Source organism: Drosophila willistoni, unplaced genomic scaffold (genome assembly GCF_018902025.1).
Source record: "Drosophila willistoni isolate 14030-0811.24 unplaced genomic scaffold, UCI_dwil_1.1 Seg225, whole genome shotgun sequence".
NCBI lineage: Eukaryota > Metazoa > Arthropoda > Insecta > Diptera > Drosophilidae > Drosophila > Drosophila willistoni.
Genome location: NW_025814196.1, coordinates 77,321 through 103,113, shown reverse-complemented (window position 1 = coordinate 103,113; position 25,793 = coordinate 77,321). Strand labels below are relative to the sequence as shown.

At 43.4% G+C, this 25,793-nt stretch overlaps 1 protein-coding gene and 2 long non-coding RNA genes across 5 annotated transcripts; 1 reads left to right on the top strand and 2 right to left on the bottom strand.

Moving 5' to 3' along the window:
* Window positions 1-13,392: 13,392 nt before the first annotated feature.
* Window positions 13,393-14,789, bottom strand: LOC124461168. 2 transcript variants are annotated; one of them, XR_006954953.1, is made up of 5 exons: window positions 14,775-14,789; window positions 14,497-14,607; window positions 14,280-14,438; window positions 14,128-14,220; window positions 13,393-14,069 (listed from the first exon to the last, which is right to left on the bottom strand). It is a non-coding gene; the product is annotated as an uncharacterized LOC124461168 (long non-coding RNA). The 2 variants fall into 2 exon arrangements; XR_006954952.1 differs by lacking the exons at window positions 14,497-14,607; window positions 14,775-14,789 and having other exon boundaries at window positions 14,280-14,472.
* A 6,455-nt stretch (window positions 14,790-21,244) lies between these two features.
* LOC111518839 lies at window positions 21,245-21,880 on the bottom strand. 2 transcript variants are annotated; one of them, XR_006954954.1, is made up of 3 exons: window positions 21,713-21,880; window positions 21,561-21,648; window positions 21,245-21,501 (listed from the first exon to the last, which is right to left on the bottom strand). It is a non-coding gene; the product is annotated as an uncharacterized LOC111518839 (long non-coding RNA). The 2 variants fall into 2 exon arrangements; XR_002724107.2 differs by having other exon boundaries at window positions 21,561-21,657; window positions 21,713-21,879.
* Window positions 21,881-23,248: 1,368 nt separating this feature from the next.
* On the top strand, window positions 23,249-24,102 carry LOC124461169. Its single transcript, XM_047012720.1, has 2 exons — window positions 23,249-23,793; window positions 23,850-24,102. Exons 1-2 carry the CDS (start codon window positions 23,389-23,391, stop codon window positions 23,886-23,888), a joined length of 444 nt encoding a protein of 147 aa, XP_046868676.1. The 5' UTR covers window positions 23,249-23,388; the 3' UTR covers window positions 23,889-24,102.
* Window positions 24,103-25,793: the final 1,691 nt, after the last annotated feature.

Genomic DNA, 25,793 nt, shown 5'->3' with positions numbered 1-25,793 from the left:
AAGTAAGGCATATGGTTCAAGTGAAGCACAGGCAGTACAGGCTCGAGAGAGAAAATGTTTTGGTTGCGGAGAGGCGACTCATTTAAGAAAAGATTGTCCTAAGTCCGATCGAAAGTGTTTTAATTGCGGTCAGCCAGGTCATCGTGCAGCTCAGTGTAGTATCGAAACGCAGATTAAACGGGAAAAGCACGCGAATGTTGTTCAACATGACAAAGTCGAAGTTAGTTCGAGTACGTTCACTCCGTCTGGGTTAGAGCTAAAGAAGGTTAGCTATGAGAATATTGAATTTAAAGGGCTCATAGATACAGGAGCAGATATGTGCTTAATTCGTCGAAGTATTTTTGGAAGCTAGGAGTTAAACAACTAACAGGTCCTGGAAAGTGTTTGGTAGGAATAGGAGATTCGAAAATTTTAACGTTTGGTAGTTTCTCTTTAATGGTGATCATCGACAAAATTAAAATAGTAGTTGAGTTTCATGTAGTTCCCGATGAGGACATGGGGTTTGACGCTATTTTGGGAAGAACGATTCTTGATAGTGTTGACATGAAGGTAACAAAAAATGGCACTCAGTTTTTGATTAGCAGTAAGCAGAAGTTAGAAGAAGAAAATACTGAATCTGTTGAGGATTGGATGAAACAATTTGAAGATGTCTGCACAGTTTTGAAGGGAAGGACGAAATCGGTTTAGAGTTGTCTCATTTAAGCCAAGAACAGGCTAAAGAGGTCGAAATGATAAAACGCAATCCTGATGCGAAGATTGAAATGAGAATTATTTTGAAAGATGATATTCCCGTATACCAACACCCAAGACGGTTGGCCTACTGCGATCAGCAGATTGTAGATAATCAGATACAAGAATGGCTTGAGGAAGGAATTATTCGAGATAGTACATCAGTGTATGCATCCCCTATAGTATTGGTAGCAAAGTCAACCGGAGCTAAAAGGTTGTGCTGCGATTATAGAAAATTGAATGAAAAGATAATTCGCGATAATTTTCCGATAGTATTGATGGACAGTGTAATTGATCAATTGCAAGGAGGAAAGGTTTTTACTACACTGGACTTGAAAAACGGATATTTTCATGTACCAGTAGAAGCAAGTTCGCAAAAGTTCACAGCATTTGTTACCCAGAAAGGACAGTACGAATTCTTATATGTACCGTTTGGTATCTCAAACTCTCCAGCGGTCTTTACGAGATTCATGATGGCAGCAATGCAGGAGTTGATTCAGAAAGGTATAGCGATCGTATATATGGATGATATCATCATTCCAAGCAGGGACATTGAAGAAGGTATGTCAAGAATTAAATTAGTTTTGGGGGTAGCCGAGAAGAACGGATTACAGCTTAACTGGAAAAAGTGTCAGATTCTACAAAATCAAGTCAATTTTCTAGGATACGTGATTAGTGAAGGGATAATAAAACCGAGTGAAGAGAAAATTTCGTCGGTACACAATTTCCCAAGACCGCATGATAAGAAAGCAGTGCAAAGGTTTCTCGGTTTAACATCGTATTTTCGAAAATTCATTGAGGGATATGCCTTGATGGCGAAGCCACTTTCCGTTATGCTAAGAAAGGATAGTAAATTTGTGTTCAGCGAGATTGAGGAGTGATCATTTGAACGATTGAAGGCATCGTTAACTAGTGAGTCGGTATTGAGGTTATATAATCCGAAAGCGCAAACAAAGGTCCATGCTGACGCATCAAAATACGGTTACGGAGCAATTCTAATGCAGAAGGATACGGAGGATAATTTGTTCCATCCCATTCAGTACATGAGCCGGAAAACAAAGCCATGTGAGCAGAATTATCATTCATACGAACTAGAAGTTTTAGCCATAATTGAGGCTTTAAAGAAGTGGCGAGTTTACATTCTTGGCTTGCAGTTCACTATAGTTACAGACTGTAATGCATTTACTATGACCATGAAAAAACAGGAAGTTCCATTAAGAGTAGCCCGGTGGGCCATGTTTTTGCAGGATTTTAGTTACAGTCTAGAACATCGGTCAGGATCAAGGATGAGGCATGTAGATGCTTTGAGTCGTGTCGCCTGTTATTCGATATCGGATAGTATTATTCATCGTCTGAAAGAAGCTCAATTGGTTGATGATTGGATAAATGCTATAAGAAGTTTAGTTGAAAGGGGCGGGTATGATGATTTCTATATTTTGAATGAGGTCTTGTTCAAAGATGCCAATAAGCAGTTAATCGTAGTACCCGAGCAGATGGAGAATGAAATTATCTTGCTTGCCCATAAACAAGGACATTTCTCAGCAAAGAAAACGCAGTTATTGGTCGAAAAATCATATTTCATTCGCAAATTGAAAGGAAAAGTTACACGATTAGTTGAGAGTTGCGTACAGTGTATTATAACAAATGCGAAATTGGGTAGAAAAGAAGGCGATCGATAAGGGAGATCAACCTCTAGTTACATATCATATTGACCATGTGGGTCCGATGGATCTCACTAAGAAGAGGTACAATCATTTGCTAGTGGTCGTCGATAGTTTTAGTAAGTTCGTATGGTTATATCCTACCCGAAGTACCGGAGTAGAAGAAGTCGTAAATCATTTGGAAAAACAAGCAATAATATTTGGTAACCCAGTGAGAGTAGTGACCGATAGGGGAACGGCGTTTACGTCACATTTGTTTGAACAGTATTGTAAGGGCAATAACATACAACATTTATTAATTACAGCTGGTGTTCCGCGGGGAAACGGACAGGTCGAACGAATGCACAAGATCATTGTGCCCATGTTAACGAAATTGAGTTTGGAAAGTCCAGTAACCTGGTATAGGTGATGTAGGCAAGGTGCAACAAATGATAAACAACACTGAGCCAAGAAGTACAAAAGTGAGTTCGTTTAAGATACTAACAGGTTTAGATATGAGAGTTCCTGAAGATGCAGAGCTAAGAGAGCGTATTTTAGAATGCATAGTGAACGAGTTGGATGAGGAGCGAAAGGAGATCCGAGATAGGGCGATTGAAAATATTAAAGTCCTACAGGACGAAAATCGAAAGTCCTATGATGCAAAACGAAAGATCGAAAGAAAATACAGACTTAACGATTTAGTAGCGATAAAGCGAACACAGTACGGGGTAGGTCTTAAGCTCAAAGGAAAATATTTGGGGCCGTACAAGGTAGTATCAGTCCAGAAACACGGAAGATATAAGGTTGAAAGGATGGGAGAAACGGAAAGGCCCACTACAACATCCACTGTGGCCGAGTTCATGAAACCTTGGGGATCTTCATTCGAGTCGAATGAAACGTCAGGAGGGCCGAATGTAGGAACCGGTGATGAGGTACCGATAGACAACAAAAGAACCAGAAGCGGTCATCGTTTCTGAAGCCAGTTCGTGGGGCTAGGCCGGCATAACCTAATAATAAATGACGGTCACACTGGACTTCTAAGTTTGCAACGAAAGCGAGCACACGCCTCGGGACAGACCTGGAGCCAATTTCTTTTCTTTTTTATATCAAAGCCATAATATTCAATTGTCAAACTAACCGCCAATAAAAACCCGTAAAATAAATACCACATATATATCCGCCCATATTTATAAATAAATACATATATATTTTTTCCAGCACTATCGGGCCCATATTTATATATCCGTTCATATTTAAAAATTATATATATATTTTTTCCGGCCAGCCTTTTGCGCTCATATGTATCCGCCCATATTTATAAATAAATACATACATATATTTTTTCCAGCATTATCGGGCCCATATTTATACATCCGTCCATATTTATAAATTATATATATAATTTTTCCGGCCAGTATTGTGCGCACATATATATATCCAGATCCAGATTTATACAAAAACGTATTTTCTTTTATCCTATACATCTTTATTTATATATTTCCTCCGTGTTTGTTTTATACGTACTCCCAGCATTACTTACGAATCCATACAAACTTGTTTTGTAATCATTTCGCTTTGTCTACGTGCAAGTTTTGATCCGCACTCGTGCGTTCGTATATTGTTCCGCATCTATCCCCATAAAAAGGGCTCCGTTTCCGAGCCACACGCGAGATAATTCTCCCGCAATCCTGCGGTGCACAGTGAGAAAGCTCTTGCGTCCTCATACAGTCCACTTCGCATTTCCTGTGGTTTTTTTCCAAAACAAAAAAAAAAAAACCCCCACAAACTCGGTGTTCGACGGTAAGGTCGTCCCCTGAGTATGTCCACGGAGCCGTCCAAGACTGCGCCGAAGTCTAACGGTCTTTCGTCTCCCTCTGCAACTCCGGAGAAGGTTCGGCCTCCGATAACTCCGGCGACCGTGAAGCGTACGGATATTTCGTGCGAGTTCTCGTCTGTTCGCAGCCGCAGCGAATCCCCAAGATCCCGTCCGTCTTCGTCCAGCCTACCTCAGGGTCGCAGATTCTCGGTTAAAGACTCGAGTGAACACAAAGGTCGTTCCAAGCTTTCAACCCAGACCCAGTTCTGACGCTCCCGTCACCCGATCCGTATCACAACAGCGCAGAGAACACTCCAGAATGTCCCTCTCCGATTTCATTCTGGCGTGCGACGCATTGACTCTGTTCGAAGCTCGGGAGAGTGAAGCTCTAACTTCTGAAGTGCCCTTGTTTTCCATTAAAATGCACTTAGAGCAGCTCAAATCCCTTTGGTCAACTGTCGAGATGGAACACTCCCGTTGTCACAAGGCCTTGACAGTCCAAACCGACGAGGAAAGCTTGGCAAACATAAGCCGCATCAAGGCGAAGCACGAATACGCTTATGCGGCGTATGTGCGATGCGGGACGTTGTTCGGAGAACGCATCGAACAGCTCTCGGCACAGATGACGAGTCTTCTGCGTCAGCCAACCGCTCCGTCGAGGCCGGCGGGGCATTGAGTTCCTCCGTGTGAGGTGGAGACTTTTGATGGCGACAGCCTAGCATGGCCCACATTCCGCGATTTGTTCGCCGCCATTTATATCGCCAACCCGTACTCGTCACAAGTGGAGAAGCTCTATCACTTGAACACCAAGACGCGAGGGGAAGCGAGAACCATCGTAGCTCCCCCCTGACGAATGAGGGTTTCCAGGCCGCGTCGGAGAACCTCACCGCACGGTACGAAAATAGCTGTCTGCTTGTCATGACTCAAGCCAGACAACTCCTTCAGATTCCCGCGGTGGCACAAGAGTCGGGCAAATCCTTGCGAGAGCTGCAGACTGCGATTCAAGGGTGTCTTACCGCACTTGAGCGTTCGGGTGTTAGTACGGAGAATTGGGATGTCTTACTTATCGCCATCTGCACTAGCAAATTGCCGAAGGCCACAATCCTCCTGTGGGAGCAATCAGTGCCAAATAAGACTGTCGTCTCAACTTGGTCCGATTTGAACCAATTTCTTACCGATCGGTATCGTGTCCTGGATGCCACCGAAGAACATAAGTCGGCCCCAAGTGTGCAAGGCATCCCCTTTGGCCGCCGCAAATCCTCTGCAACGATGAAGGTCCAAGCGTTCCCCGCGAAAGCCCAGCTCAAACCGGCTTCTTGTAAGCTGTGCCATCGGGAGAATCACCCAATACGGCTCTGCCATAGTTTTCTTGATATGCCTGTTCAGAGGCGGCTGGAAACCATTAGACAGCAGGGACTTTGTCTGAACTGTTTTGCCCGCGGTCATCAAGTGAAGGGCTGCTCCAGTGCGCATAATTGCCATACCTGCAAGGAACGTCATCATACGCTGTTGCATCCTAGTGATGTGTCCGTGTCCTCGCCGTCCGCTGCGCAAGTCCCACCATCCAGCGCCATAGAGCGTCCGACCACGAGCAAGCAGCTCACAAATGCTCAAAGTTATTTTGCATCTACCCCAGGCAGACACTGCGATTGTCACTCTGCACCATCGTGGTGTGGATCACCATATTCGGGCGTTGATCGACTCTGGGGCCGATTCAACTTTTCTCTCCGAGCGTGTCTTCAGCATGGTCCAGCCCCCTTCTACCCAGTAGACGCCGCGGTTACTGGCATGGGCCAGAGTGATGGAGGCTGCGCCGACAAGGTGTGTCTGCTAATGCTGTCTCCCCCGTGTGACAGACTGAACAAGATTGAGGTCTCCGCCCTGGTCGTATCCAAATTGTCAGGGGCCATTCCAACAGCTCCATTCCTTAATACGGTTCCGACGCAGTGCCTCGATCGCCCCCTGGCTGACCCGTACTACAACAAGCCCGCGCCTATTGACATGATTATCGGTGTAGACCTGTTTCCCCACATCCTCGGAGAACGGATCAAAAAGGATATTGGTGAGTTCGTCGGGCTAGAAACCATCTTTGGATGGGTTTTGTGTGGGGCTATCATGCCTGACACTCCGGTGTCTCGATCAGTTTTCGCGGCACAGACGCGAGTTAGGCCAGAAGCAAAACTTGATGTACTCCTCACCAAGTTTTGGGAGGTGGAAGACCTTCCCGCAAAACCGGAAAAGGAGGATGACGTATTCTGCGAGCGGAACTTCCAGGAGACCACACAAAGAGGAAAGGACGGCCGATATGTTGTGTCCCTACCCTTCAAAGGTCCGAATAGCGTTGACTTGGGCCACTCAAGACCGATCGCGCTGGCTCAATTCCTGCGGAATGAAGCACGCCTTCTCAAGGATCCCGTCCTAAAAACGCAGTACGATGCCATTATTCAAGAGTACGAGGAATTGGGTCACATGATTCGGGTGACGCCGCCTCAAGGTGGGAAAAACTTCTATCTCCCCCATCACGCGGTGTTTAAGCCCGATAGCACCACCACTAAGGTACGCGTCAGCCTCAACGATGTCTTGCACACCGGCCCCACTCTTCAGGCCGACCTCACGCTTCAGGTACTGAAATGGCGGTTCTTTCAATTCGTTTTCAACGCCGACATAACGCAGATGTATCGACAAATCCGAGTCGACCCCAGGCATACCACCTTTCAGCGAATCCTCTACCGAGACCGCTGCGGCAAGATTCAGGATTATGAGTTACAAACTGTCACGTTTGGGGTTAACTGCGCGCCATTCTTGGCGATCCGAGTCCTTTTACAACTGGCACAAGACGTGCAAACCTCCGGCGAGCGAAAACCTTTGGAACTACATGTATGTTGATGATGTCCTTGCCGGCGCTCACACTGAAGCCGACGCCCGTCTCGCCATACGAGAGCTTCAAGCGGCCCTCCAATCTGCGGGCTTCCCGCTTCGAAAGTGGACTTCCAATAAGAAGGAAGTACTTCAAGCCATTCCGAGAGAGCACCTGCTGCGAGAGGACTTTCTCGAGCTGGAAGACGCGAGCACTGCAAAAACCTTGGGCATCCGCTGGCAAGCTGCCGAGGACGTCTTCTTCTTCACCGTAGCGGACCCCCCCTTGAAGGAGTCGATCACCAAGAGGCAGGTTCTGTCCCAAATCGCTAAACTCTTCGACCCCGCTGGCTGGCTAGCCCCATTTGTCATCCGAGAGATTCATGCAACAAATCTGGCTTACCGAACTGGGCTGGGATGATGCTCTGCCGCCTCTCCTGCTGCAGCAATGGCACGAATTCCTGCAGGATTACCCAGGCCTCAGTCGACTCCGCATTCCCCGTTGGCTAAACACCAGCGAGAAGCTCTCGTGGGAGCTTCATGGCTTCTGTGGCGCGTCACAGAAAGCGTATGGAGCAGCCCTATATGTGCGGGTTCGGTACGGCGATCAAGTAGACGTCCATTTATTAACGGCTAAGACCCGTGTAGCTCCAGTCAAAACAGTCTCGCTGCCTCGGCTGGAGTTGTGTGGAGCGGTTTTGCTAGCCGATCTCTGGGCGTCGATCGTTCCTGAACTCCCAATCCCACCTGCAACCTCCCAGTTTTGGACCGACTCTACCATCGTGTTGGCTTGGCTCAATAAACCCCCGTGCAGTTGGTCCACCTTCGTGGCCAATCGGGTATCCAGCATCTCCAAAAGCACCCGTGGCCAAAGCTGGTCACATGTGCGCTCCGAGGACAACCCCGCTGATCTGGCGAGCCGTGGAGTCTCCGCGGCCGAGTTATCAGCGAGCCCCCGAGTATTGGCCAACTCCCAGACACCCAGCTGGAGCAACGAGTCCAGTGCCACACCACCGCGACCACCCTACTCGAGGACGTCAGCGAACGTTTCTCGGATTATGGTAGGGCATTACGAGTCATCGCGTACATCCTACGCTTCGCCACCAAAAGAATTTCGACGGCTTCCACGGTTCACCTCACCAATGACGAACTTCTCTCCGCCGAGCGCGCCTTGATTCGGACCTCTCAGCGTCGGGAATACCTCGCGGAGATACGGGCCCTGGGGGAAGGGCGACCCCTGCCATCATCCAGCACGCTACTCAATCTGAATCCATTTCTCGACCAGCATGGGTTACTCCGCTCCTGCGGACGACTCCGGCCCGCTGAGTCCCTCCGATATGATGAATGTCACCCTATTCTCCTCCCCTATAGTACTCATTTCACTCGCCTGCTTGTCGAATTCGCCCACCGCATCACGTTGCATGGCGGCAATCAACTGATGGTGCGGTATCTGCGCACCAAATTCTGGATACCACGGATCAAGAACATGGTGAAGTCCCACATCAAGGGGTGCAAACTCTGCATCGTTCATCGTCGACGACTACAGACCCAGATGATGGGTGATCTCCCTCGAGAACGCAGCACGTACTCCAGGCCCTTTACCCACACGGGCATTGACTTCGCAGGGCCGTTCGAGATCAAAAATTACACCGGGCGTGCGTGTCTCATAACTAAGGGTTATGTCTGCGTCTTTGTGTGTTTCAGCACGAAGGCAATCCATCTCGAGGCTACCTCCGACCTCACCACTGAAAGATTTCTTGCAGCCTTCTCTCGGTTTGTCGCACGGAGACAATGCCCACAGCGCATTTACTCCGACAATGGCAAAACCTTCGTAGGGGCCTCAAAGGCGCTCGAACAAGATTTCCTGAACGCCACCAAGCTTGATATAATGAAGGCATTTCCCCAGCACATTTTATCCTGGCAGTTCATTCCGCCAAGCGCGCCCCATATGGGAGGACTGTGGGAAGCAGGGGTCAAAAGTTTTAAGACCCTGTTTTACAAGTCCTCGTCCACTGTCAAATACACCTTCGAGGAACTTTCCACTCTCCTGTGTAGGATCGAAGCGTGCCTAAACTCCAGGCCAATCTCTCCCATGAGCGAGGATCCAGAGGATCTGCTGGCCCTAAGCCCGGGACATTTCCTGATTGGAGGACCGCTCTTATCCATTGCGGAACCGGAAATTCTGGTCGAACCTATGTCACTGATCAACCGATGGCAGCGACTGAAGGCAATCCAGCAGGCTTTCTGCCGCCGCTGGAAGAATGAGTATCTCAAGGAGCTTCACAAACGGAACAAGTGGAAATCACCGACTCGCAGCATCCAGACCGTCGACCTCGTGATCGTGTCCGAAGATCATCTCCCCTCCAACGAGTGGCGCTTAGGGCGAATTGAGCGCACTCTGCCCGGGGCTGACGGTCTCGTCCGAGTGGCTGACGTCACCACCGCGCGTGGGTTTATCCGAAGACCCGTCGCGAAGCTCATTCTGTTGCAAGACAGCCGGAGTCCTGAGCCTAAAACCTTATCGTGACTCCCAATCCCTCTATGTCCTCGTCTCCGTGCATGTTGTTCGTTCCCGTGCATAGACTAATCCACTCCCCCTACGTAATTTCTTTCGTTACAGTTCGTTCAGCTCGCCCCTTCATAGCGACATGGCCCCCACGCGTCTGCCGCACCACCGCAGCAAACGAGCTGCTCCGCAGGGCACGAACGTGTACCGATGCCGGGTCTGTCGGGGGGTTCACGCACTCCGGCAGTGTCAGCGCTTCCTGAACCTCCGAGGGGAAAAGCGGCTCCGGGCGGTGCTTATCAATAAGTATTGTCCCAATTGCTTGGCACACGAGCATTCATCCGACGCGTGCCGGACTCGCCATGGTTGCCGACGATGCGGGCAAAGGCACCATACCCTGCTCCACATGGCCGACCAACCGCCAAGACAACGTGCCTTCGCCCGGCGTCGCAGCCAATCCCCCCCTCCGGGCGTGCTGCACCCCCGCTCCAAACCCTGTTCCCGATCATCGTCCGACCGCTCCGCTTCCCCAGAAGGCGCACCCGAAATCTCTCTATCCTCCCTGCTCCACGCCAGGACGACGACTGTCCTGCCAACCGCAGTCCTCCGGTTGGGCAATGGCTCGAAATCCTTCGAGACCCGCGTCCTTCTCGATGCGTGTGCGGCTGAGAGCCGCATCAATCTCTCCTTTGCCCGGTCCCTGGGGTTAGCTGTGACCAAGGTCGGGGCCGACCAAGCCTGTACGGCCGTCCTCGAGTCGAGGTCCGACAAGACGTTCCGACGGAACGCTATATTCCGGGTCGAAGAGGACTTGCTCATCCGCACTCCCATCCGGGAAGTGGCGGCGCCGGTTCGGGAGAAATTCGCCACCCTGATCCTGGCCGACCCCTATTTCTATCGGCCGGCGTCGGTGTCCGTAGTGCTCGGGGCAGACCTCTATCCTGAGGTCATCCAACCAGGCTGTGTGCCCGGTCATACCGGTACTCCCGCATCCCAGAGCACTGTGTTCGGATGGGTCGTCTCCGGCTCCTGTGGGATCTAGGCGCTCCAGGACGTTGCCGTCCCCCATCCTTTATATGTCCAGGGTGGCAATTGCAACATGTTGCAAGTGGGGCGGTATGTTCACGCCACCGGGTGAACAGCAGTGAGCGGCGAAGAGCAGTGAGCAGTGAGGAACGGGGAGGGTTTTTTGATCCTCGGCATCTACGGTCACACCAGGTGGGGTGACTGGGTTTTTCCAATTGGCATCGCCATTATTACGAATCGAGATTTTCACCTGAACACCCGTTCATCTCCTGTATATTTTTCTCGAATTGTCAATCTGCTTTAAACCGAACCATTTCGTGTGTGTGTCGGTATACCTAGTGAATTCAATAAATCATCATTAATTAAAACGAAGTTTTTCGCGCGTTTTAATCACTCACGTACGTACGAGACCCTGAAGATATTGGCACCCGCCAACCATTTCAGGCTTAGTCGGGTCCTTCCGCCCCTCCACAAACAATTAGTAAGTAATAAATTTTGTAGTATTTTAGTTTATTTTAATGTAAAACTATTTATTTGATTATTTTAATTAGATTTAGTTGGAAATTAGTCATCTTTGCTGCTTCGCGTCGTTTCGTCTTTCGTCTTTTGCAACCGCTTTCGCTCGTCTCTTCGGTTCGACTGCCTCGTCTTTGACTCGTCTTTAGTTCAATTCGCCCCGCTCAGCAGAGTTGCCAGACCCAATCCCACATATATGTAGATGATTTACTTATAGCTTGCCAAAAGATGGATGACATGATCGCAATCAAGGCAAAGATTGCAATGAAATTCGAATGCGTCGATAAGGGTCCGTTACAAGAGTTTTTGGGCATGCAAGTAGACCGAAATTTTGATACAGGCAGTATCGTGATGAATCAGGCTCAGTACATAAAAGGCATGCTTCAAAGACATAGTATGGAAGTGTGTCGAGCAGTTGCTACTCCATTGGATGCTGGTTTCCAAGTGGCGTGCAGTGACGAGAAATGTGTCATACAGGATGTGACAATGTATCAGTCAGCAATCGGAGAGTTGATGTGGCTTGCATTAACATCAAGACCTGATATCTACCGTTCAGTTATAAAAATTAGCGCAAAGGAATAAGGAACCTCACAGTGAACATGTTGCAGCAGTTAAGCATGTTATGAGGTATTTGGCGGCAACGAAGGATCTTAAGTTGCACTACCGATCGTGTGGAGATGCTCTTACGGGATATGCTGACGCAGATTGGGGCGGTGATGTGAGCAACCGCAAATCGTACACAGGGTACGTGTTTTTCTTGGCAGGTGGCCCTATTTCCTGGAAGTCAGAAAAACAATGCAGTGTGGCGTTGAGCAGCACAGAGGCCGAATACATGGCTATGTCTTCAGCGGCGAAAGAGGCTTTGCATTTGAGGCGATTGTTGATCGAGATTGGATGAGGAGACGCTGGGACATCTACGAAATTGTTTGGAGACAATTTGAGTGCTCAATCTCTGGCCAAGAATCCTGTGTTTCATGCTCGATCGAAACACATTGACATCAGACATCATTTCGTTCGAGAAGTTGTTACAAGAGGCGAGATTGATCTGGACTATATATCAACTAAGGACATGGTAGCTGATATATTAACGAAAAATTTGTCTAAGCAAAAGCATAATCATTGTGTCAAGTTATTGAATTTAAACTAAGAAAGTAATTGTAAGTGGCACACAGAATCATATTGAGGAAGGGTGTTGAAAATATCATATGTTTCTGTTTGCAGCCCTGTATTTATCCCTGGTTATATCGATTGTACTAAGCTTGTAGGTTATCGATATAACTATAACGATGCTTTGTAACTCTGTATATTTTGTTTCTTCCTTTTCCGCCCTTGAAAGTGTATGGACACTTAATAAAGATAAACTTATAATTTAACGCAATCCACTCGATCCTCAACATTATCCGATATTGTAGTGAACAAAACTTTTTTCCATTATCTTTAGTAGGGTTAGAAATATTTGGAAAAGTACAACTAATTAAACAATTAATGAATAAATAAAACTTATTAGATAAGCTTACTTTATAATCCCTATAAAGTCAAATGTTCAGAGGTATTCAATATGTTTAAGGCGATTCAACCTTCACCTCAAGCGGATTTAATATTATTTCACACCTGCTTAAAACAAAGATATAAAAGTCGGCGCTTAATTTACTTAATTAGAATAAGTTGGGAAATGCCATCTAAAATATAGTTCTTAGATATTTGGTTCAAATAAATATAAGTAAACTCATGTAAGTTGAAAAAATGTAAAATAATGGTTAGTTCCTTTATACATCCTTCATTATTTCCTTAAAGAATATGTGAATAATACATACAATCATCTAAAATATTTAAATTTTCTAATGAAAGCGTCAAATGTTGTGTTTAGTTGTATCAAATCATAAGCCAAGTTAGGGCATCTTTTGTTTCTTTATCCTTTACTTAAATAATGATCTTTTCATTTCACATATTAAATTCTCGAATGTAATAATCATTAAATTTTCTTATTGTTAGATGCAGTTGCAATTACATTGTAATTACAGCACCAGACACGTTTTCTATGCAGGTCTCAGAACCAGTAAAAAGGATTAAGACAAGCACTTAAGTAGCAGCTTATGACAGATATACAAACATATGTACATAGATATGTATGTAAATACATATGAGTGGTTGGGTTATGTTACGAATTAAATTTTCAGACATCTCAAAGTAGCCACAACAACAGCTGACCAAGAGAATCAATGATTAATTTTCTGTGGTAGTTACTCCATTCAGTTCGATACAAGAGTCTACACATTCGAAATACTAATACTTGCTCTATGAACTGATCTGTATCAAAAGAAAATGCACAATTTATAATGTAAGTATCAAAATATATTTATTATATAGTTCAGTTACAAATGCACCAATCCGAATCAGAATGATGTATACTTCAAATGTCTCCGCGTCTCATTTGAATGAATCGTCAATCTTCGTGTGTATTTCGGCATAAAACAACTTAACACACGACCAGTGTATCTCAAAAGTCTTTATAGATTCATCGATTTAAGTGTTATGCACCAATTTGTATCAGCATGATGAATACATCACACTCGCCTTCTGTGTATTTCCAATGATCATAAGTGTTTTGCACCAATTTCCATCACCATGATGAATATATTAAAAGTTTCTTACGTATTTCGGTGTAGAACTTTGGAACCGCCTTCTGTGTATTTCCAACGTGTATAAGTGTTATGCACCAATTTGTATCAGTATGATAAATACATCAAATTTTTTCTTATGTATTTCGGTTTCGGATGTGTTTTGCACCACCTTGCAAATCAGTATATTTCATCAGTTTCGGTATAGAACTTCACACTGGCCTTCTGTGTATTTCCAAGGTGTATAAGTGTTATGAACCAACTTGTATCAGCATGATGAATACATCAAATGTATCGTATATATTTTTGTATCGAACCTACTACTCGCTTTCTGTGTATCTTTAACGTGTTTGTGGATGAGTCTATTAGGTGAGAAAAAAAATTATAAAATAATTTTATTTCGTAATCTTCGTAGCTTACCCTGTGTAGATTAGTGTTCAGGATGTGATGATCGTCGATGGTTCAGTATTTAGAAATATTATAATCAACGTCCATTATTATTCGTCCTGCAAGCTGCAAGTTGGTAATTATATTCAAATATGTTTACTTAAAATACAAAAATCTTGACTTACACTGGGTAAGTGTTCACGTGTGTAGGTAAAACAAGAGACAGACAGATCAGTACAGGCGTACCTGGTACATTGGTCTGTATTAGTGTTTAATAACGGCTCCTACAATTCGGCTCTATGGTTTTCCAAAATATGCACGCCAAAGCAGATTAAATTAAATACCTGAATACTTTCGTCAGTTTATTAGCAAATATTTAGATTTTTTAAAAATTTTTTTCACCTTTTTTCCGATTTTTTTTATTTTTTTTATTTTTTATAAAAGTTTCTCTGGCTTCGTCTCAGGTATATCAACTTTTCGAATGACAGGTGGCTAAAACCCGGCTGCTTGGATCTAAAAAATTTACATAATTTACGTTGACATAAATATAAACGCATACTCGTGTTTGAATGTTCAGAGTTCAATATGTATGTGGGAATGGGAATTAAATCGAAAGTTATCAATGATATCGATAACAAACAATCGAGATATAAATGAGAGAGTTTTTTGGCGTGACGAACGTGTTCCTCGTAGCTGCTCGAAAAAAGAATATGTATACTAATGTAATGTATAATAAATTATGTTCAATAAAACGATATGGAATATTGAGTAAACAAGGCCTACGAATTTGGAGATCGAAAGTAGGATTATGTTTGCGTACCACATGTATAGCATACTTTCTATACATATGTCGGATAGTGTTGGTTAAGTCAAAGCCTACTAGTTAGTTCCAATTAATTGACAAGTGTGTCAGTTGTAACCCTGGTTGAGCATCTAAGCAACCTTAGCAACTAATGTTGAGAGCTGTCTTCAGGTCAGGTCCTATATAAAGGGGAGCCTCGGGCTAGAGAGCTCAGTGTATGTACAACCTACCCGGGAACTAGCCGAACAGTTCAGAATACAAGTAAAAAAAAGTGAAAGTAGTGCAAAGTACAAAAATACAGTAAAAGACAATGAGTGATTTAAATAGTACAGGCTACGCTCCGACACATATATCTATGGATATTCTTTAATAATGTATATTTATACCCTTGCAGAGGGCATTATAAAATTTATCAGATGTTTGTAACGCACAGGAGGGAGACGGTTCCGACCCCATAAAGTATATATATTCTTGATCAGCATGAGAAGCTGAGTTGATATAGCCATGTCCGTCTGTCCGTCCGCCCGTCTGTCTGTGTGTATGCGTTTTACTCAGCCGTCTTAAGAGCTATCGGGCTGAAATTTTTTTTCGGGGTTTTTTATTACCCGGGAAAAACAAAGTAATAAAACCATCAGGATCGGACCACAATATCATATAGCTCTAGAAGAACTAGAAGAAACATTTTCATAAAAATTGGAGTATGCTCCATGTTACCATGCCATGCCAGGTAACCATGTATGGTATGACGTCGTCAACGCTCACCTCCACTGAAGAAACGATGGTTGTAAGTGCTGCGCAAGCCCCTGATTCATCGATTTGTCTTGGTGCTGATGTGTCCTGGGTACTGATTTTTGGCTAGAACACAAGTTCGTGATCGACTTTGATAAGATGCACATAAAGTTTCACTGGGGTACCATGCCCTTGCTCCGCGCCTCCGAGGCGCCACGAAATCCGATATACTTGATGACTCCCGTCTGTTTGGCGCCACGCTCCGACACGCATGTCAGATTGCAATGTGCGACGACTAAGCCGGCGTTACCGAGCTTACTGACGGAAGACTGTTACACAGAGCTGCCGGACGATATCGTCCTGAGCACCGGCGTCGTCCAACCAGTGGCCGGCCAATTTTCGGCCAGGATATCGAATCTAAGCGCACACGAGAGAACGCTGCCACCCACACTAGTTTTGGGCGACTTAGAAACGGTGCGAAGTGCGATCGTTTTTGGGTCTTTGCTCATACTACCGCAAGTTTATACCCAACTTCGCTACTATCGCTCGACCGCTCCACCAGCTGACTGGGAAACTTCGACGCTTTGAATGGGACACTCACTGCAGTCACTCCTTTGACAACTTGAAGCAGTATCTAACGACAGCCCCCGTCTTGGCGTTTCCTAATGACACCGTTCAATTTATTCTAGACACGGAAGCCTCGAATTCTGGGGCGGGAGCGGCGCTCCATCAACTACAAGATGGACAAAATCGAGTATTATAGTAAATGTTTCCAACCAGTAGAACGTAACTATTGTGTAACACGTCGAGAGCTCCTCGCCGTAGTCCGTGCCACTAAACACTTTCATCATTATTTGTATGGCCGTCCGTCAGAAGGGCAGATGGCACGTTGGATAGAACGTCTGCAACAGTACGACATTCAGATTCAGCACCGAAGTGGTACACAACATGGTAACGCTGACAGCCTCTCTCGCCGACCTTGTAGCGACTGTCCCACATGCGAAAGAGTCGAACGGAAAAATGGAGTGGCCGTGTTGTTTACCCAAGTCCTGTTACCCGACCTGTGCAAGGAGCAAGAGGCGGACCAGGCCCTCGGTAAATTGCGCGATTGGATGAACAAGTCCGAACGACCGCCTAAAACAACATTGTGGGGCGAGAGCCCAGAAATTAGAGCTTTGTGGCATCTCTACGACCGATTAGCCTTTGATGAAATAGGAGTGATTATCATAAAAAACTCGGAGAATATACCGGTAGCCCTTATGCCCCGCTCACTGGTAGATGCTGCCATTCGAGGCGTGCACGACTCTCCATCCGGAGGTCACTTCAGTGCTAAGAAGACTTTAGCCAAAGCGAAGAAACGATTTTACTGGATCGGCCAAAGTGCCGATATAACCCTCTGGTGCGCACGCTGCACCATCTGCAACCCACGCAAAGGACCACCTCGAAGAACCTCGTGGGAACCGTTACGTCGCGGTCGTTATGGATTATTTTACCACGTGGCCGGAATGTGCATCCAACCACGCCGTTGCACGAGTCACTATGGACAGAGCCCGCGGTTGGAAGCGAGAACACTGGCTTGAACGAAGAAACCGTCCCAACAAATATATGCGCTAAATGCCCTCCTGAAACAAACAGAAAAGATGCTGCTATCTTAAATGGCCGACGTGGGACGGGGAATCCTATCCAAGCTACGTATTCACCTGTACCAAATGCTAAGGACAGCTTACATTGTATTGTTTTCCGTTCGATCGTCTAGCGATTGACATTCTAGGCCCTCTACCAACTACGCCTCGTGGGAACCGTTACGTCGCGGTCGTTATGGATTATTTTACCAAGTGGCCGGAATGTGCAGCCATACCGGACCAGACAGCCGAAACCGTAGCTCGTGCATTGGTACAAGAAGTCTTCTGTCGATTCGGCGTTCCATTCGTCTTACACTCTGATCAAGGACGCAACTTCGAAGCTGGCGTCTTCCAGGCCTGTATGCGGCTGATGACTGTTGAAAAGACACGTACCACGCCGCTGCATCCACAGTCAGACGGCACGGTGGAACGCTTCAATCGCACGTTGCTAGATTACTTGGCAAAGTTTGTATCTACTAGCCAGCATGATTGGAATGAGCTGCTGCCCATGGCGTTATTGGCCTACAGGTCAGCGGTTCATGAAAGCTCCGGTTATTCGCCCGCAAGGCTAACGTTTGGAAGAGAACTTAGGCTGCCCAACGATTTACTATTTGGAACACCAGCTCCTGTCCCAACGGAGGTCCCGGAATTCTTGGCTAAGCTGGTAAATGCGAACGCTCGCCGCCAACTGCTAACGGCTGCCCAGACTAACAAAATCCGCTACGATCTACGATCGCACCCTCAGGAATTCTGCCCCGGCGACGAAGTATGGCTCTATTCACCTAGCCGAAGAGTAGGCCGTTGGCCAAAGCTACAATGCGATTGGATTGGGCCCGCTACAATAGTACATCGGATTTCGGATCTTGTCTACGAAATTCGACCCCCTGGAAAAAGAGTTACCAGAACCGTGCATGTGAACCGTTTGGCTATTTACAGTCCCGATCCTCGCAACGACTTGGTACTCGGCAGGAGCCTCGAGTCTAAGGAGGGCGTAATGTAACGTAGACGGCCTGGGTGGCTACTCGGGTTGTAGGCAAACGCAAACTGTCCCCCTTAAGAAGCGGTCCCATTCTCTACGGCTGGGCACACTAATAACGGCGCCACAGGGCGGGCTAGTTTTTTTGAGCTAGCGCGGCCAACTTAACGAAGAGAGGAAGATAGGGAAAAAGAGAAGAAGGGCTTGAAAGTTTTCGCTGCCGCCAAGACAAGGAAAATAAAGAGATTGAATAAACGAAAGAAACTATCTGTTTTCTTTGCGATTCTGCTGAGTTATCTTAGGCCTGACGATCGAACGCCCAACCGTAAACCAACCGCTCGGCCACGGGTGGCGTTATTTTGTTCCACAAAGGCAAAACACGTTACAATATTTAAGTTAAATGATTAAAACACTTATTAAAAAGTACCTGCATCCGCTAAAACTCTTGTTTTACTTCTATCTCATCCTGGAAAACTATTTCATACTCCACATCTGTCTTCTCCTCAAGCTCTGTCGAATCCTCCCACTCTGGTTCGTGAAAATACGTTGATGCCTGCTCCCATTCTGGCTCTTCCTCCAACGGTGGTTCCTGCTTAAACTCTGTCTCCTTCTTCCACTCATGTTCTCGATGGAATTCAGATTCTTGTCTTTGTTCCCAATAGAATTCTTCCTTCAACCCGGTGCTAAGATCTAGCCTCTCCTCAAACTCTGGCGTATTTTGCCATGCTGGTTCCTGCTTAAACTCTGTCTGCTCTTCCCATACAGCTCCCCGATGGAATTCAGAATTCGGTTGGAACTCTTCCCTTTGCTCTAATCTTGAATTTGCCTCCAAACCGAATTTGTTGAATTCTAGCTTCTCGTTCTGATCCGGCTGCAGCGGAGCTCTTCGGGAGGGCACGATTTGTCTCAATCGGTCATTTTTACTTTTCTCATTTTCTCTCTTCTGTGAATACATTTGTTGCTGGCTTGCATGCCTAGTGCGGCCGATGTTTGCACGTCGTGCTCTCCGCATTTTGGACTATGGACAGACTGGTGAATTTAACCTCAAATGCACGATGCACATAATTTACACAGTTCAACTTACCTTTTTAAGAACAAATGCCTCCTGTTGAAGTTGAATAAAAATTTGCACAATACTCGTGATTGATTTAATGGTTTCCAATTAAATTGTTAGGAAACGAATAACTTTAACCTCAATTTCACAGTAAACACAATACCGGTTTTAAGTAAGCGTCACAATGAACACAAAACCGGTTTAAATAAAGCGTTTGAAAAAACGTGCGCATAATGCAATTAACTGAGCAGTGTACAATGAGTAGCTGAAGTTATAGCGTCAAAGAAGGATTTCTATAACTATACAGGTCTTCTCGTGCAATTATTTGAAAATGTGTTTTTACAATGGTTAAAAAATTATGTTCTATATCCAGAATGGCTAAAACAAATAACCTTTAAATTCCTTGATCTCTTGAAATTGTAAAATCAGAGTTCAGAATCCACAATTGTAATGGCGAAGTGTTGAAGATATGGTATGGCCATTACAATTGTGGATTCTTTAGCGAAGTCTGCTGATGATAGAACTTGGTGGTTCTTGAAATAGCTATACAGACAACCTGCTCACCTTTTGTGCTGCCTATGATTTAAAGTCTTACAAATAAATCAGTAATATTGACCTGAAGCCCCGCTCAAACAAATTTTTGAATATAAAGAACATATATCTTTGATTCAGTTTTAATACTACTGAAGGCCACGATAGCGTTTATTCATGGGACTTAATGGAAAAGTAGAATTTGCGCAAATGACACTTGAAGATAATTCTGGACAAAACAAGCATAAAAGTATCTCAGAATATGCCATTGAATTAATGAATTAAAGCTTCTAGTTGCCGTTGGTATTCAAACTCTCCTTTCAAATGACAAAGGAGACATGAGAACGCCCTCTTTAGCTTTCCCCTTCTCTGCTCATATCGTTCTACTTGTATTTTTTGTTTTTTTATTTGCGCTGATTTTGCACATTTTTGCCATTTGCTTGTCGCCCGAGTCTCAATTGTAATTTTATTATTATGCCTGACAAAATGTCACACATCTTGCATTTTTAATGAGCAGGGCGTTATCCTAGTCATGTCTCCTTTGTCAATTGAAAAGAGAGTTTGAATAGTGTGAAAACAGGTCTCTTGCCTGGTTTGTGACATTTTGTCAGGCATAATAATAAAATTACAATTGAGACTCGGGCGACAAGCAAATGGCAAAAATGTGCAAAATCAGCGCAAATAAAAAAACAAAAAATACAAGTAGAACGATATGAGCAGAGAAGGGGAAAGCTAAAGAAAAAGAAAGGAAATAGTACGGGTCCTTTGCGAGTACTGTAGGCGGGCCCTGTAGGAAATGTCAAATCAAATTTGTTGACTTTCATTGTTAATTGGAAGGGAGTGGGTTGTGGGATGTGGGGATAAGAGTGCGAAGGGCGATTGCAACTTGGCGCTCATTCAAATGTGAAAAGCCAATGACAGAGGTTAGGGCAAATAATGGGGATAAGCGAAATCCTCCTCTTTTGACATGGCAGGCAAGCAAAAGCTTCTTTTTTTCTGTCCTGCACTCGTATTTGTGCTCGATTAAAGCGACGCTTCAGTCTTGAGACAATCAGCAGAGGAAAACCCTCCACCTGTTTTCTGCTCCTTTTCAGAGCTTTTTACAATGCATACGCTTCCTTTCAGTGCATCGAGCGCTCCACCAGAGTTCTTCCCTCTTTGGTTTAGGTTTTTTCTTTTTGTTCTGTATTTTGCCGTTGTTAGGTTTGACAATTATTTGCATTGTTCACTAAAAGTCATTTGTTCAACATTCACATGAATCGGTAACTACAACTTAAGTGTCTACTCAAGACTGGGTTAGAGCCGACACTCCTTTTGTATACCCATGAGCTGGAATGTTTTTGACAGCACGGCAAATGCATTATTTTCCTACATAAGTACTTACAGGTATACTTCCCAGGGTACCAAGCATTTTAGCAAGTAAAAGTAAAATTTAATTAACGCTGAAAATTTTTATTGGTCGAAAAGAAATCTAGAAGGTTTGCGCCAGACCATTCTTGTCAAGAAAAATCTCTTTTGCTGGACTATTCCGAGATCCGTTGATTGCAAAAAAGGATAGACAAATCCCCTCTCCACCGTATATTCCATTAGTAATCCTCCGTGTCCTTTATTGTGGCTTTCAGTTTGTGGTTCCATGTGTAGGTAGTTCTCTGGTTTTCAAATGCTCAACTCAATCTAATCTGCTCTGTGTATCCTATAATAATTGCATGTTGCAATTATTGGACATTGTTTAATGTCCAGAAATATACTCACTTCTTTGTGGACCGCTCCGGACCGTGCGTGCGTGCATGCGGTTGTTTGTTTTTGTTTAAATTACTTGATTTATATGGGATAAACAAATCTGATCTCACTAAAAAAGTTAATTTAAGGATAATTCACAAATAAATAAATTTTTTTTTGCTTACATTTTTGACTTGTTTTTTTTTTTTATAAAAGTATAAAAACCACTTTTTGCACTTAATCTAAAGCCGAAATGTTTGAATGCCAAAGGATTTTTTTAATTTTGAATTTACTGTTTTTCTTATGTGTTCTCCTACAGAACACTTGAATTAGACTGAATGTGTAGAGTTTTCACTAAGGTATATCAATTTTTCGAATGACATAAGAAACAACTCAGTTGCTACGATGGCAGTAATTGAACACATCTTTTAATTTAAACTTCGGTCATGAAAAGAGCGCAAAAGTTTGGCTATTTAATGTGGGATTTGGTCTGGCAACTCTGCTCATCGGTGCGAATTGAGTAAAAGACGAAGCAGTCGAACCGAGGAGACGAGCGAAAGCAGTTGCAAAAAGACAAAAGACGAAACGACGCAAAGCAGTAAAGACAACTAATTTCTAACTAAACCTAATTAAAATAATCAAATAAATAGTTTTTAGTTAAAATAAACTATAATAATATACTACAAATCAATATATTAAATAAAACAAATTCCTACTCTTATTCTTTTGCGAAAAGGGAAATACAAACCAAAAATATCGAAAAGTTTTTGGCCATAAAAGAGCTCTAACTGATTCGCTTTAAAAATTTGGAACTTAATTCAAAAATTTTTATGTTCTAAACTGAGATTTGAAGATGAAAATAGTCACATGGATCCCTCAGTTTGTTTTTAAATATCCAAAGGAACGCATGAACAACCAAATTTTACCAGAATGCCACATCCTTCGATGCTTATTTTATTTATCAAAAACCAATTTAGTATTTCATTCTTTGTGTAGCTCAATTTCTTCAAGTACTAGCTCAATTTACACTTTAAAAATCTTGAACTATAAAAAACCAATTTTCTAGTGACTCTAAAAGAGGGGGAAGATGGAAAGGATAAATGTTTTTTGTTTGACCCGAAACATTGTGCTCATCGCCTTAGTTCTCTTTGACTCTGGCCTGAGGTCGGTTGCCAAAAATGAACGCCTTCGTGATTTATTTTTCCTTTTTCTTTTGCATACTTTTTAAATGGGTGTTTCCGTTTCCGGTTCCGTTACGTTTGACGTGTCTCCACGTAAATTTCTGTGCCATTTCTGTCACTGAGTTTCGGTTTCTTTTTTGTTGCATTTCTCCATCTTCTCATGTTGGCGGTAAATTTTGTACTACAATGCATTTATAATCTTTTTCACTTATCTTTTGCAAAGTTTCCTGGGTAAACAATAAAAAAAAAACACCTTCTCTTTCTTTTTTAGTGTGCGTCTGAGGTTAAAAGTAGCGTCATACATTCTGAGATTCCCACGCCCACTTTGTAATGAATGAAATGTTGCCACAAGAGTTGCAAAAGGTTGTGGCAAAATGCTGCAAATACAGCACAAAAGGTGTGTAAGCAATTTTTGCTGAATGCGGCACGGCGTGGACTTGTCGACAATCTTGTGACAGATTTATGGGTTAATTATTGTGGTTGAGTTAGATCGCTGCGAAACGGTGGAAATCTAAACGAAATACATAGATAATCTGTGTGCCTTGAGTTATATGTCATTGAATTTGTTTAGTTGCACAAGTTTTCGGCATATTTTTTATCGAAAGGAAACAAAACAAAAAAAAAAACACAAAATTTACATCAAAATATATATGGCAAATTCCCTGAACATTTAGAAAGCAATGGACGAACAGTCGCATACCTTTTTGTACGAGCAACTCTGCAAATTAAGACATTGTCTGGGCAATCCTAATTATGATGTAAGCAAATCCATAAATTATATACTCTCCAGACCTACTTTGAATAATGATAGTCTCCATGAATTGGTTGTTCTCGATAATCTTCGACTACGTTTCGAGGAGTTGCAACTCACGGGAGATTCGCGCAATAAAGACCTTATGGGGTTTCGTGCCGATCTGAGTATGCATCTCTATAGAGAACTGGCTGGGATTGAACCATATGAAAATAAACGTTACGTTTACCTAACACTATGCTACGAACTCCTTGACGCTGGAGAACCGGATAATATGACCGAAGAGGAAACCATTGAATATCGTCTAAAAAAGATTGACAGCCTTAACTATCAGGTGAATAAATTACTAAAGCATCTAAATGAAGTAGCCCAAGTTAAGGACAAAAATAGAAAACATGTAGGTGTTTCCAAAAGGTCAAAGCCAGTTAAATCGAAAATAAAAGAGGGTTATGCTAGAATTGATCCCAAACCTCAAAAGCATTGTGAATTCCAGTGTTTGAACCACCGATCTGAATCTTTGGCTAAGAATAATATACTCAATCATAGAAAAATCATAGATAACAACAAGAAAATAAGCCATGATTGCGAAACTAAATTGTTTGGTTGTTCCAGATGTTTAAGAATAAACACCGTGTCCATCTGAAGCGGCTTTACCAAATCAGATGCACTAAAGAAAATATAGTACAACTGTACTTTTGTCACAAACAACTAACCTAGCATATGACTAGAAATACAATCAGCCACACTTGTTGTGGGAACAAACACTTGTAATTGTAAACTAACCCAAACGATCACGACGGCAGGATGTCAAGTGGCCGACGCCGTGCCTAAAATAATAATTTTTCAACCCCCGAATACGTGGGTCTGACTCGTATTAGAATAAGATCGCCTTAAGAACAATTGTTACCTACTAGAGCCTAAGATTTCCTATATAAACTCCGTACTTTTGTAAATAAAATCAGTTCATATTTTTAATTCAACGAATGAAGATTGGGTTATTTTCCTTCTCTCCGGGAATCCCTATTCATTTTGGTCCTTCGAGCCGGATCGATCACCAGACTTATTGAGGGAAAAATATTGAAATCAATCGATCCAAGTCCAATTCGTACAATTATTGAAAGTCAATCTATTCCAACTACATCAAACTTACCTCCGTCCAGAAGAAAAACAAGAATCATAGATAACTACAAAAATATTAACCATGATTGCGAAACTAAATTGTTTGGTTGTTCCAGACTTAGTAAGGAAAAAATATTGAAATCAATCGATCCAAGTCCAATTCGTACAACTATTGAAAGTCAATCTATTCCAACAACATTAAACTTGCCTTCGTCCAAAAAAATTAACCATAATTGCGAATCTAAATTGTTTGGTTGTTCCAGACTTAGTAAGGAAAAAATATTGAAATCAATCGATCAAAGTCCAATTCGTACAACTATTGAAAGCCTATCTATTCCAACAACATTAAACTTGCCTTCGTCCAAAAAAATTAAGCATGATTGCGAATCTAAATTGTTTGGTTGTTTCAGACTAAGTAAGAAAAAAATATTAAAATCAATCGATCCAAGTACGATTCGTACAACTTTTGAAAATCAATTTATTCCATCCAACCAAACATCTATGAACTTTACTAAGTCAAACTTACCTCTGCCCACAAGGAGATCTGATGGAGAAGACATTTTAGAAAGTAATTTTCATAAAATAAGTATATATTTAAAAAATGGTTTGGAACATTCGTACTCAAATACTGAATTACTCAGTCAAGAAATGTCCAAATACAAGGATCGCAGTGCTCTATTAAATCTTAGTCAATCTAATCACTTTAAGCCTAAGCCAATAAGAATTGATTTTAAAATTGAGTGCTATTTGAAGAAAGAACCGGTTATACAAAGATATTGTGATTTAAGGGGTTTGATGTATCAGCATGGATGTTTGGTGATCCTTGAACTAAAGCAAAATATTAATATAAAACCAAAATATTATGAAGTTATGAAGAATTTGTATTTAAATTTAAAAAACTCTGAGCGATCTGTGGCTGAAGCAAGACTTCACTTTGGGGAAAATCCCATACCAAATTGTATAATGAATGAGAGCCAAGCTAAGAACAAGCAAAATTTTCCTGAAAACTGTGAATTGCAAGCTAAATTCCAGACATCTGGTTGTACTCACATTGAAGACAAAAGTCAAAACCGTATGAGGCATAAGGACGATTCTAAGGTAGTCAATGAAGATAATGAAAGCAATATGCTTTATACTTCCAAAGAAATCACAACTACCGAATCCGATTTCCTTCTGATTGAAAACAAAAAGGGAATCTTGAACGGATATGAAGGT

Excerpts from the sequence above, each read along its gene's own strand:
- LOC124461169 (XM_047012720.1), top strand. The coding sequence starts at position 23,389 with ATGGACGAACAGTCGCATACCTTTTTGTACGAGCAACTCTGCAAATTA. Across the intron at positions 23,794-23,849 it reads TTGACAGCCTTAACTATCAG|AAAACATGTAGGTGTTTCCA; the intron begins GTGAATAAATTA and ends GGACAAAAATAG.